Source organism: Trichoderma ghanense (genome assembly GCF_004382785.1).
Source record: "Trichoderma ghanense strain CCMA-1212 chromosome Unknown scaffold_1, whole genome shotgun sequence".
Taxonomy (NCBI): domain Eukaryota; kingdom Fungi; phylum Ascomycota; class Sordariomycetes; order Hypocreales; family Hypocreaceae; genus Trichoderma; species Trichoderma ghanense.
The window spans coordinates 2,298,512-2,311,776 of NW_027395664.1; the positions used below are offsets into that span (position 1 = coordinate 2,298,512).

General features: G+C 55.1%; 4 protein-coding genes across 4 annotated transcripts; 2 read left to right on the plus strand and 2 right to left on the minus strand.

Annotated features, from left to right (window-relative positions):
* Positions 1-167: 167 nt before the first annotated feature.
* Positions 168-554, minus strand: CCMA1212_002146 (uncharacterized protein; the record flags this gene model as incomplete). Its single annotated transcript, XM_073699546.1, has 1 exon — positions 168-554. A coding segment is annotated over one exon (387 nt), but the record flags the coding sequence as incomplete, so codon positions are not given.
* A 1,147-nt stretch (positions 555-1,701) lies between these two features.
* Positions 1,702-4,432, minus strand: CCMA1212_002147 (Spindle pole body component alp6; the record flags this gene model as incomplete). Its single annotated transcript, XM_073699547.1, has 2 exons — positions 4,267-4,432; positions 1,702-4,207 (listed from the first exon to the last, which is right to left on the minus strand). Exons 1-2 carry the CDS (start codon positions 4,404-4,406, stop codon positions 1,702-1,704), a joined length of 2,646 nt encoding a protein of 881 aa, XP_073562684.1. The 5' UTR covers positions 4,407-4,432.
* A 562-nt stretch (positions 4,433-4,994) lies between these two features.
* Positions 4,995-6,555, plus strand: CCMA1212_002148 (uncharacterized protein; the record flags this gene model as incomplete). Its single annotated transcript, XM_073699548.1, has 4 exons — positions 4,995-5,226; positions 5,325-5,614; positions 5,679-5,784; positions 5,843-6,555. 4 exons carry the CDS (start codon positions 4,995-4,997, stop codon positions 6,553-6,555), a joined length of 1,341 nt encoding a protein of 446 aa, XP_073562689.1.
* A 4,565-nt stretch (positions 6,556-11,120) lies between these two features.
* CCMA1212_002149 (cAMP-dependent protein kinase regulatory subunit) lies at positions 11,121-12,594 on the plus strand (the record flags this gene model as incomplete). The annotated part of the gene is made up of 2 exons (XM_073699549.1): positions 11,121-11,807; positions 11,899-12,594. 2 exons carry the CDS (start codon positions 11,121-11,123, stop codon positions 12,592-12,594), a joined length of 1,383 nt encoding a protein of 460 aa, XP_073562688.1.
* Positions 12,595-13,265: the final 671 nt, after the last annotated feature.

Below are 13,265 nucleotides of genomic sequence, written 5' to 3' on the forward strand. Positions count from 1 at the left end.
TGTCGGTAGCTACCTAGTATGCTCCCTCTCTGCGTACTACGGCATCTCGTCGAAAGTTTATATCCTGTGCGCCAACAGAACGCAAACAGCTCCCTCGAGCCTTTTCGTTTTTGGCAAGCAGAGTATACGAGTGCAGGCCAACAGAGACCAGCTGCTCATAGTATTACTCAGACCGGACCGCGTCCTTCTCGCAATTGCGCCTTAGATTGGCCATCTCTTGAGATCCTTGAGGATTGCCAACCTGGATTTAAGACAGCTGCCAGTTTTGGTGACCTCAGGCTTGTCAGCAAGCAGGTTGAGCCGACTCCCTTCGAGACCTCTGTTCGTCTCGCTCGGGTACTCATCCCTTCGGACCTGAATAGATCGATAATTCGGCCAAAAGCGCCGCCGTCTGAGAAATGGTTGACGAGGACCAAATAAGATTGGTGCAACATTAAGGACTGGCCATATCGGAATGATTGGAGGAGCTCGTCCTGGTTTGCGCTCCTGCCAAGATGTCTAGCAGCTAGCAGCAAGCAGCAGCACGAACCGTGGAGCAGGACGCGAACTACTATATACTATTGGACGACTTGTCTTACTGTCTCACTTGGTTTTCATCGAGAGAGTCACGATAGTTGCTCATTGGATTGACACTTGGACTATCAGCGATACTAGTGGTTGGTCTCTCGAATACCCCCTCCTAGGGGCATTCGGTCTTTTGCGGTTACATACGAGGTCGGTTGGGATTTGTTTGACTATTGCTGTAGTAGGCTTTCTACCCCATGTCTTACCAAAGCTTCCCTGCGGATGAGCTATGTATCATCAAGGGGCCGTGAAGACAGAGGTATCCAAGCTTATTGGCCGACTCGGATGGTCTGGAATGCCACGCATCCATATACTCGTCATCCAACTCCGTATCCTGTCTCTAGGTATCGGCTATGAGACCAAGGTCTATCTCCAATCCCGATTTCCCCCCTTTTCTCCCCTTCTCCCTGCTGTGACCCCAAACCAACGACATTTTGCGATGGGCACGAAGATTCAAACTCGATATAATGCCGTGCCATGTCTATGACATGGTGGGCTATCATGCGGACGTCAGGTCGCACGCAGTGACTCTCTGCGCATCCTGCACAAGGTGATCGCCCGTAAAAGGGCCCATTTCTCGCATGAAGCACCGGCCTTTATCGTGCATGCATGCGCATCCAAGACACGGAACGCCAGGGGCCAGATCAGGTTTTTCGATCTTAGCAGGATTCGTAGGTGAGTCAAAGGGTACCAGGCGGCCGAAACAAGCGAAGCCCGCGAAGTGGTTACCTTTCCTACTATGCACCTACTTGGACACGGGTAGAGGAACTTTGTAGATGGGTGTTTCTCGCCATTCGAGCTACTCGCTGCTCTCTGTCATGATCAGCTTATTATTCTTCAAAACCGGAGCGGGCATCGTGTCAAATGTCGCACCGGTGCACGAAGCTGAGAAGCCGTCACTTTCGTACAAGGCTCATTGGATAACTGAAATGCATCACATAACATAACATCGTGCCATCGTCACACCTTTGCGCCCGGAACCTCAAGAGTTGTTGAGCAGAATCATACATTCCCCCCTCCCCCTTTGCTTTGACATAGATAGGCACCTTGGTAGACGTACAAGTGAAAGTGCCTGGGTATCTGCCCCCCATCCCTCAACGACTTAGTGGCTGCATGCTTGGTCCTCTTGACGAATCGTCATGCCGCACCAGAGGCAGACGGAGCCACGGCCGACGCTGCCCCTGCCGACACCGAGGCCGCCTTGGACCTCCTCCTCGACGGCAGGTACACGTCGTTGAAGTTCATGGCGACGCCCAGGAAGCGCATGTCGACGTCGGGCTGGTACGCCAGGTCGCCCAGCAGAATCTGCAGCCTGTTGCGGAACGAGGCGCCGAGGTGCCGCAGGCGTTCCTGCAGGGCGGGGAACTCGGACGGCACGCTGTCGGAGGCTGCGAGGCCGCCGTCGTCGTCGCGGCGCGTCATGTGTCGCAGCTCGGCCTCTTGTCGCCGAGTGTACTCCGAGCTGGTCCACCCGTACAGCCCGAGGACGGTGTCGCGGTAGTTGAGCATGGAGCGCAGGATCTCGCTGAGCTGGTCCAGATACGTCGTCTGCTCCCTGTTATCGGACGGGTGGTGGCGGAGCTTGGGGCCCAGAAGGCCCTTGTGCGTAATGTCCTCGAGGTAGCGCCTGTGTGCCTCGATCACGTCGTCGAGCGTGCAGTCCTCCTTGCGGATGCGCTTCTGCAGCTCCCCCCACGAGGACTCGATGACCTCGAAGAGGATGTAGTACTGCAGCTGGCCCACGAAGTGAATCATCTCGGCGAGCACGCCTCGCGTTGACTTCCACGTCTGCACCACCGCCTGGTTGGGGCTCTGTAGCACTCGCCGGGATCCCGTCATGCATTCCCGCCACGTCGACAGGAGCACGAACTCGACCCGCTTGATCCGCCATAGGAAGTTGAACACCTTGAGATACTGGCGGTTGCCCCATTCGGTAACGACCACGTCCACGGGGGCATCGATCTTGTACTCCAGGGTGAAGCAGTCCCAGCCAATGTCGCCGTGAGACAGCGTGAGCATTCGGGCGTCCAGCCGCCGCAGCACCTCGGGCGAGTCGTATTGGGCGTTTGAGCCCCGGATGGCATGCTCCAGCTGAGCTGTAAGAGTGTGCCGATACTGTGCGCCAGAAGGGCGATCCAGATTGGCGGCAAGGGACTCCATGAGCAGGGCGATGAAATCGCCCTTTCCAAGTAAGATGTAGTCTTTCAGGGCCTGGAGGTGGTTGAACAGGCGGAACTTTGTCTCCATCAAGTCCATCAAGCGCTTCATCGTTGTCTTGTACGCCTCATCGATCCATACCTCGACAGTGGCCGTATCGCCGTACCTGAGCTCCTTGGAAGCAGCCTTGGAGTATTCCTCGACCCACATCGAGTCGCCGCAGTTGTGACGGATGAAGTTGAGCGATTTGCCAATGAGGAAAATCTTCTGAGCAAACTCCTGCGAGATGATGCTCGGAATCATGTCCTGGGCCATCTCGTATTGGTCCTCCCAAACATTGCCCTTGACTCTCGCAGTCTCCTGAGTAATGTTCTTTACCCGGACGAAGAATTCGAGGGACGGGTCTGATAGCTCTCCGTCGTAAATCCAGTGGCGAAGGATGCCGTACCAAGGCCGAGTGAAGCTGCCCAACAGCCGCTCCGCGAACGCGGCGACAACGGGGTCACCGTTGGAGGAAGCAAAACTGTGTATGAGGGAAATGAGTTGGCCGCCCTTTTTCTCCTCAGACTCTTCGGCAATAAGGGACAAGAGTCTCAGCCCCATTGTAGCCTCTCGTGTCCATACCACGCATCTTTTCAGTGTGACGCCAGTCTTTCCAATCCCTCCTCTGGGTGCGTTTTCGTCCAGGGAAGACAGTGCCTTTCGGATCTGGCCCTCAAGGGTCGCGACTAATGTTAGATATGATCGTAGCTCGTTGCTAATCGCAGAGCGCAGGCTCTGAGCTAGAAGGCCATTGGCGGGGGTCTGGCAAAAGTTGTGGAGGCGTCGGTAGAGCAACGAGGGCTCAGCAAGAGTGTGCAGGATGGAAACGAGTGGTAGAGGAAGCGTAGGCGGAAGTTTCAAGACATCGTCCTTCACAAAGGGTAGGGTTGTGGATGATACGCCTTGTAGTGTAAATGGGAGATCCCGTAGGATGGCCGTCTCCGAAGGTTCGATCTCGGCGTAGTTGTTGGACAGCAGGCTAGACCTGACTGACACATCTCTTCTCACAGGCTCGCTCTGGGGCTGCCTCTCGTCGGCGCTGCGCTTCGGTTCTCTGGGCGGTTGGTGTGCTGGCTTGTGTGGTAGCTCCTCGGCGGCGGGAGCGTCTCTCATCGGTTCGTCCTCGAGCCTTGCGAGGGGGATAGACTTGGAGCGGGCCCTAGCGCGCTTCTTGACTGCATCTCGCGCAACAGCCTCGCGATAATTCGAGGAAGAGGGCTGGATTATGCTAAGGGGAGGAGGCGGGGCTCTGGGATCTGGAGAGTCGGCTAGAGCGTAGAGGAGATAGAGGATGGCCCATTTTGACTTGAGCACGGGGAGCGCAAGCAGCCGAGAGTAGAGATCTGAGAATCTAAGCGCGTGGGAGGGATTGCTCTGAATGAGCTTCCGCTTGATGGAGTCGGCGGCTCGGTCGACGTCCGATAAGATGTCGGGATCGGGGGGACTGTGACAGACGGTCGTTGAGCAAGCCGAGCAATATCAGTTCTGCAGAGACGGGCCTACTTGTTTATTATGGTCCTGACGAGCTCATGGCTCAGGTTATACCGTGCCAGCCAGGAGTCCTGGCCTTCGTTTGGGCCTCGAGGGGGGACGATTTGGGTTATCAGATTGTCGAGGGCATTAGCGACGCGATCTGGTGCCATGGCTGCATTGTCGAGGCCAGCAACGACTTGAAAGGAGGGTGAGAAATGCAATAGAAGAAAGAGGGGAGAAGCAGTGAGTCTGAAGGGATATTTCGACAGATGAGGTGAAGTCAAGTCAGGTTGAAGGAGGAAGTGAGTTGAGGCTTGTAGGTATTCAATTGTCTTCCAACGCGCTGAAAGAGACGCGCTGAAGTCTATAAAGTGGGATGTAGCATCTGGCCTGTCTCGCCAGCGCCAAGGTAGCCGCAACCTGAGCTGTGGGCGACGCTGCACCCGACAGGGATGTACCGGCTACCGCAGCCGCCGCGGTTGAGCTGCAAAGTACATGCCTCCGAATCCGTCACTCCTGCGGCAAAATTTCCGACTTCACTCCAACCAGCTCGACTCCTTCGCACCGCCCGCAAGCCAAAACACGCGACGTCCGCCATCAGCTGCTCGGCCTCACCATGCATTATTCATCAAGATAGCTGCACTGCCGCGATCGCATGGTGTCTCTGATTCCGCCCGTCACCCCATGAGCCTGCTCTCGCGTTGCGCGCCGCTCAACCGCCGCACGCGACAACTCCCGTCGTCCCTCCGCGATCCACGATGCCCGACATCGACCCCGCGGCCCTGAGCCGCCCGGCCGTCAGCGTCTCGACGCCTGTGTTATCGACAAAGTCGCTGACGCTCACGGCGCCGGGCTCCCAGAAGGCTGTCAAGACCAGCCAGATCATACCGTCTCGAATTGACCTTGAACCGCTCTATACCGCTCTGAAAGCCGCCATTAGCCCCGAGCAATGGCTGATATACAAAGAATCCACCACGGAATTTCTGACTGGTATGGCTCTACAAACCACTTTGATTGGGGACTACCATGGCGCTCCCTATCCCCTAATCATCGATACTGCGCTGTATGCTCATCATGCGATATCACAGGCCGCCTCAACCAGGCCGAATACTCTAGTCGAATTGACCCGATCTTGTCGTCACCAACGGGCGAGAAGGACCACCTGCATAACCAGCTCATTGCTGCAATCTACGGCAATGTCACCCGGGAGATGCCCGACGCGGGCCTTGCGCCATGGGTCAGTGCCAACGACAAACCCACGGCGACGACAGGCAGCAAACCTGTGTCGGGTGACGCAGCAGAGCGCAGGGTCAAGGGAGAAGTGATGCAACTACCCGCCCGGGATCGACGGCGCATCAAGGAGCTCACACAGAATGAGGTTTGTTTCCATCAGTCTGTTGCCCTTTGGCAGCTGTCCTAGTCCTGACCAGCCCCCAAAACAGTATGATCCTCACGAGAGCTTGGCGAATATGTTTAGCGAGTCACATCGGAAACCATCGGTGGCTGCCGACGTGCCTCCTAGCGCGGCCGGCGGCATCAATAACATGAGTGCGTGGTTGGCCTCGATCCCTCTTCTTCTTGCCTCTTCTAACCTGGCTTCTTCCAGACTTTGACTTGGAGATTCGAAAACGATATACACAGCCTCTCGCCGTGGAATCCGGCGAGTTTCCGGATACTGGACAGATAGCGGGACGAATGCTTCCCTTCTGCTACGAGGCTGGGCTTGTCAATGGCCACGCATCGGATGCACCCCAGCTCATGTCTGTTGCTACCGAGACGTTCATCAAGGAAGTCTTGACGCAAATCTTCAGCCGCACCAGAAGCAACGGGCCCGGCGATTCTGGTAGCGCAGGCTACGGCGTGGGCACCACATGGATCCAGACGCACAAGTACAGCAAACAGCTTCATCGCGAAGAAGATGCGGCTCAGAGAGGCGAGATCACCCGAGACAAGGCAGGGTTGTTGCCCATCGAGTCCAAGGCGGCCAGCGAGAGAGGTCCCCTGGGCATAGCAGATGTTCGAATTGCCTTGGAGATGGCGGACTGCGGAGTCTCACAATTTCCCATTGTCTCAGCCCAGATCTTGTACGGGTACCGAGAGGGTGAGCTCGAGAACTGGACAGACTACACCTGGGTCAATGGTGAACCCCCAGAACCCAGAGTCGAGGAAATTTTGCCAAACGGCGAGGCAGAGTTGGCCAATGGCACAAACCCCGATGCAATGGATATCGATAACGACATGTGGTGGGAAGGAGCAGAAACCACCGACATGGATATGCTGGATAGCGTCTTGGACTCTTGCTTGGCTGTTGGATCATGAAACCAAAAAGAAGAAAAAAGACAAAAGAGGAGAGACACAGCAGCGGCTTTGACGCTTATTCGCTGCCGTTCTGAGCAGGAGACCTTGGCGGCAATTCCGAGGACCAGAGTCACCTCCCAAACCCGATAGAGGGGAGGTGTAGCCTCAAGGTAAGCGGCTTTGGATAGACTAAGTGGCTGACAAGGCACCTATTACGATGGGGGGCCAGGCTTTTAACGGGACATCCACACATGAATAGAGTGGATGGATCGCAAGTCGGGAAGCAAGGTGCAGCCTCGCCAGCGCTACAAGTACCGGCAGACGGGATGCTCCGGCACGAGGCTTTGGCTAACACTAGCAAGCCTGGATATACTCCTTTTCTTTTTCTTTTTTGGGCTTTTCTCTTTGCGTTCTGTCATCTTTTTTTCCTTCTATCTCCTCCCTTTCTTTCTTATTGCTCTGTAACATCTATTCACACTGGTGGGGGACTCAACGGCGTTGCCGGGCTGCAAGTATATTCACCACAGCGTTCTTCTTCTCAAGGCTAATGGGGGAGGGGATACATGGTTTTGATTTGTTCATCTCTACGAATTGTGTTTTCGATATGGAACGATACCCTAGTTGAAAGAGGGGGCAGAGGGCAAAAATGGCCCGCAAAGTCGGGCCAAAATGTTCGTATGTACCTACGGAGGGATTTTGATGCGCCGCAGAGGGAGCAGGCCGCTCAATCTTACGTGGGAGAAAGTCTAGTATTGGTAGGACAGCCGCGTTTCCGTTGGGCTGCCGGAGTCAGCGTCTTACCCACGATGCTGTTAATTGACATATGCCGAGTTGGAGGCGGCGTTAATGCAAGAAATAGACACTCGCATGAGAAGAGCTCTATATATAGCTACTTTGCCCATCTATGGAAGCTGAAGAGGTGTGCGAGGCTCTGACTCAACCTGCAGCGACTCACACATACCTTACATGTAAGGTACTCGTAAGCACGTCTCGCTCGGAAGGCGCTGACGATTGAGCTGGTGCATGGGAATCCTGGCTTGTGAAAGCGGCAAAATATCAATGGGTTGCGATATCAGCTGTCTGCCCGTTTGCCATCGCGTGAATCCTCTAGGAGCCTAAAAGGGGGGACGAATCTGTGTTTCGTACTCTCTCCTGACTGAACCTGGTTTGGCAACGATGAAACTGGAAGAAACACAGTGGATGTCATCAGGTATGGAAGGCAATCTTCATAATTTGCCACCAAAGGAGGCAACGACGTCAGATTGAGGCCCGGCAGATGGCGGTACTTGGGAAGCCCCGAGATTCTGAAGCAGCTACGGGAGTGTTGCAAATTGGCGGGAAAAGGAGACGATTCACACTATGTAGGTAGGTAGGTACTCACAAAGTAGGAAATGCAACGTTGAGTCTTCTAAAACAATGAGAAGATGGTGGCAGAGAAACGATTTGTCAGAATCATGGCATGAGTGTTCGTTTGATTGTCTTTGGTCAATAAGGTGTCTCCTGTTTGAAGGTCATCTCCGAAAGGGGACGAGAACAAAGAAGGTGTGTGTGGTTCTGTGACGACTGACTGACAAGGCCGCAAGCGGTAGGACGAACCAAAGAATTCTTTGGTTTCGTTCCACAGTTCTTTCGTGACAGATCTATTGACGTTAATTACGGGTATCTAGCTCGTGATTTGAATCTGCTGGATGTTCTGGGTTCGACGAGTAATTAATTGCCAGCTTAATTCGGCCACCCCTGGATCGATTCTATACACACCATTAATTTCTTGACCGATGCAATACGGAGCACTCCGTGCCCATCGATGCGGTGATCCCGCTGTGTTTGGAGTCACGGCTCAAGGGTGGGAGTGATGGCAGCTCAGCCTTCTTTTTGTTTTTTTTTTCCCAGGCCTACACGTGGGCGATGTAAAGCACCATAAGGAGCGCCAGAAGGACGGTGATGCACGCTGCAATCCCTCAGGTCAGAAGATTAAGTGCTTATCGTGCTGCCCATCAGTTGTGCTCGTAAGACGTGCGCTGATGGGGTATTTGTTACGAGTCACATTGGACACAAAAAGTCATTCTTTGAATTTCTCTTGATCTTCCAGCCGTCAAAGAAAAAGGGACCAAATGAAAGAAAAGACGAGATCCTAAAAATTGTGGCTTGCCGGGTTGGGCATCCAGAGGCGTGGAAGCCAGGGTCGTGGCCACTTAGAGCAGGGCGCGTGAGAGATCCCGAAATGAAGACAATTCGAATAGCACCACTGCCACGAGATGAAAGCCCATGCAAGTACGGGGTGTCCTTTCGGGTCGAGCTAGTCATGTTACTTTTCTTTCTGCGGTGACGGACAGGGTGTGAATGAGGGTAAGACATTTTCTTTCTTTCTTTTCTCTTTTGCTTCTCGAGAGTTGTCCACCTGACGGGGGGGGGAGAAGAGTCACCTACTGCTTCTCTTTGTGGGCGTTGTGGTGGGAAATGGCGGCCATTTCGTTTCACGCGGCCGTCACATGCTGAAGGAAACAATTGCAAACCATCAGATCTCCAGGGCTGCCTCCTGAGTGACGGCGGGGGACTTGAAGCCTAAAACCGGCCTGCACCTCATTCGCTACAGCGGCAGGCGTCCGCTAGAACAGGCGCCTGAGCTGAGCTGCGCCAGGCTGCGAGGGCGCCCTGTTGGGCCCTGCAGAAGAATGGAAGAAAAGGCCACAGAAGGGCTGGCGGAACGGCGCTGGAATGAATTTTGGTGGGCTGGGCTGGCAGGCAGGCAGTAGGGATCCAGCGCCAGCGCCAGGGAAGGTCCAGGGAAAGGGAAAGAGGGAGGAGTGGGGCTTGACTTTGGGCAGGCGAGGGCCCGTGCGACGCTTCTAGAAAGCTTCCGCAGGCCCCTTGCTGCTTGTTCTTTCATTCTTTTGGGCTTCTCTGCGCTCCTTCCCATGCCTTTGCCTTGCGGCTTCCCCCCACCTTCTTGCTGCATTCACTCTAATTCACTCTGCCTAGGTGAATGGATGGCGCCTCTTGATCAGCCAAATGTATCGATCGACTGCTAGCCCATTGCATTTTGCGCTTTTTGCTTGCGGATTTTCATGGCTTCTTACTGTGAAAGAAAGGCAAAAAAGAAATGAAACAGGAGGCAAAAGTGCACCCGCTGCGTCGTGCTGCCATCCGCTAATTCCTGCCATTACGTAGAAGGCTAAGGCGTAGCTTGAGTGCTGGCTGACGCCTGCCTTGTAAATCTGAGCTGTTGGCGTCCGGGTGGCCACTGCTCTTTTCGCCGTCGAGCTCGGCCAGCTCTTGCTCGTTCTTCGCTGCTGCTCTTGCCCCATTCCCGCACTGAGCAACTGCCACCACCCGCCTGCTTCCTGCCAAAGCTGTAGAACCCAAAGCTCTGCTCTTCTCTCCTCCAACCATCGCTCCAAAACTTCTCTCTCCCATCATCATCCCTCAGAGCCCACACAATTCACCAGCATCGCCACCGTTCATCGCGAGCATCATTGATCATTGATCCGGGCATCGGCCCACCAAAAAACCTTCACCTTCTGGCTCGTCATCTTTTCCTCCCTTCCCTTTTTTTTCCCCTTCCCCACGCCCGCTCTGCCGCTTCGCCCTTCTAGGCTCGGCCCCTCTTTGTCGTGCCTCTTCGTTTGCCCGTGTGTTCGGTCGATCCAAACGGGCGCCTTTCTGGGTCCTGTCCTGTCCAGTCGCACGACCCCTCCTCCGTCCCCTCGTCTTCCTCCGTCCCTTTTCGCGCTATCGCCTCTCTGCTCTTTCATCTCCCTCATCTAATCTCGTCGAGCTCTGCCCGCAGCGTCCCGCATCCAGCTGCTGCACCGCTAAACTGCCGGTAGGTCCCAGCTTTTCCTCTTCTCTCATTGCTCTCTATGTGTGCATCCTTTCCCTTTTTCTTTGCGCCAGACTGGGGGGGTTGTCCTCGGCTGGACAGGTAGCGCGCTGGTGACGTTTTGGCCGCCACCTCTGCCTCTCCCCCCTACTTGTGCTCCTTGGGCCTGTTGCAGAACAAAGGCGCTGCGTTTGTGCCTCGTTTGCCGCCGTTTCTGCAACCCCCAGCCTGGTCGGGTTGCCCTCCGTCGTCCTCTGCCTTCATTTTCGCTCTCGTCATGCCCGTCCCAGCCCATTGCCATGCCGCCCGATCGGGTGCCAGGCAGCCCTTGTCCTTGTCCTGCCCTTCCCTCTAGTCGTTCGCATGTCGGCCTCCCCGGTACGACGCCGTCAAGGCCAGGCCTGGGGGGCGTGCCAAAATGCCCACGACTGACAGCCCTTGTCGATTGGCCCCTCTGTTTGAATTTCCCGTCAGTCTTGTCTGCGATGGCGGGCCACCCGGTTCTCCTACCCCGGCCGCCTGGTAGCGTGCTGCTAATTCTCGTCGCGCAGCTTCGCGCATACAAAACGGCTCTGCTTCCCAGACCCGCTCCCGCGCAAGCTGTAGGTCCAACTCGCTCCGGTCTTTACCTTTCGTCTACGCTCCTTCTCCGAGTTGCTTCTTCTTGTTCAAGTTTTACGTCATTTACCTGTTTAATACCAGCCATCACCAAGCACTCAAGACCATTCAAAAGCACTCAAAGCGTTTAAACACATCTTCACTGGTCATGTCTCTGCCAGAAGCTTACCAACATGAGATTCAAGCTCTCAACCGGCAGGTTCTGCAGACCTGTCCGTCCGATATCCTCCAGTTCTGCGCCGACTTCTTCAACTCGCGATTAGCATCCGAACGAGCGGCGAGCCTCTCCATCTTCCGCGACCGAGGTACCCCCTCGCCAGGATTCGCCCCCTCGCCGCGATTCTCTCCCTCGCCCACCAGCCACTTTGCCATGATGTCTAGTCAATTCTCGAGCCCATTTGGGGCCAATAGCAACCCCTTTGGCGGGAGCACCTCGCCGATGGCCTCCAGCGTGATGCACAGCGTCGTGGAGGAGGAAGAGAACGACCACGACCATGACCACTTGGCCCCCGGTGGCCCCTTTTTCTCAGGAGCCTTTGGCGGCGACGCATCTACCGAGGCTCCACCCACTATGAGAGCCCCCCCTAGCAACGACAGCTATCCGGCACAGTACAACTTTGGACGTCGGACATCCGTTTCAGCAGAGTCTCTGAAGCCGAGCGCTGACAGCTATGACAACTGGACTCCTCCCTTCACCGAAAAGACGCCCGAGCAGATTGAGCGACTCAAGCATGCCATTGAAGGAAATTTCCTCTTCAACCACTTAGACGATGAGCAGAGTGCACAGATCCTGGGCGCCCTCGTCGAGAAGCCGATTCCCGCCAGGGGCATCAAGGTAAGAGCACTCCCCGGTCCCGATCAAATAAAAAGGCGCATCTTCATCAGATCGCCCGCAACATTTCTAGTCGCTAACAGCGAAACAACAGGTCATTAGCCAAGGAGACGCTGGCGACTACTTCTACGTGGTTGAGCGAGGCTCGTTCGACGTCTATGTCAACGCTTGTGGCTTCATTGAGCCCGGACCGGACGGACTGGGCAACAAGGTCGGCATCATTCAGGCTGGGGGCTCCTTTGGTGAGCTTGCTCTCATGTACAACGCGCCCCGTGCGGCAACCATCATCTCCGCCGAAGGCAGCTGCACGCTGTGGGCCTTGGACCGAGTGACGTTCCGTCGCATCCTGATGGAGTCGACGTTCGCCCGGAGACGCATGTACGAGAGCTTCTTGGAGGAAGTGCCCATCCTCTCTTCGCTCACCCCCTACGAACGATCCAAGATTGCCGATGCCCTCGAGACGCAAAAGTTCGCGCCCGGCGACACCATCATCCACGAAGGTGACCCTGGCCACTCCTTCTACCTTCTCGAGAGTGGCGAAGCAGCTGCCTACAAGGGAACTGAAAAGGTGCTGTCCTACAACAAGGGTGATTTCTTTGGCGAACTGGCACTGCTCAATGATGCTCCGCGAGCCGCTAGTGTCGTGGCTGTGACGGACGTCAAGGTGGCTACGCTGGGCAAGAACGCTTTCCAACGGCTCCTCGGTCCCGTCGAGGGTCTCCTGCGAAGGACAAGATACCAAGGAGTCAAGACGGGCGTCGAGGAGATGGACCCCCTACAGCAGGAGTAAGCTGCGAAACGAACAAGCGTGACATATCGACATGAACGTTTGTGTCGTTTTGTCAAGGTGTATAATGTCTGCACGGGTATAAGTTAAGGGGGTTGTGATGACACTAGCAGTTTTAAAGAGGCAGGATTTTCTGGACATGAAAAGGCTACCGACCATAGATGGGCTCTACAGATCGGTTCTACGGAGGTGACGGGAGCGGGCTGGGGTATTGGCAAAGGGTTGCATTTTACATTGGCCGATTGCGACATTGTGCAAACGACTGCTCGCTCTATCGGAGGCCCTCTGTAACGGGCACGGCTACCGGCGTTTTCGGGATACTCTATGTGTTTTCTCTCTTGCTTTTTTCCTTTACTCCTACGTCTCACCCTCGCTCTTCACTCCCTTTGAGACATGTCTATTTGAGCAGATACCTTGTTTGATACCGTTATCAATGCGACTAATATCTCTTTGAGAGATGATATGGGGTGATCGCTCGTTTTGATACGGCCGTAATTGCCCTCTGCGCCTACTTTCTTTATTCATAGCAGGAAAGGAATATATTGTACTTTACATGGAGCGTGGAGCTGTCGGCTGTGAATTGTCCGTCACATTTATTGCTAGTTAAAAGTGTAGCGCCAGCAGTGCCTGGCTCATGTAGCTGTAGTTCACAAGGTCCCGTCCTCTGTTGACGT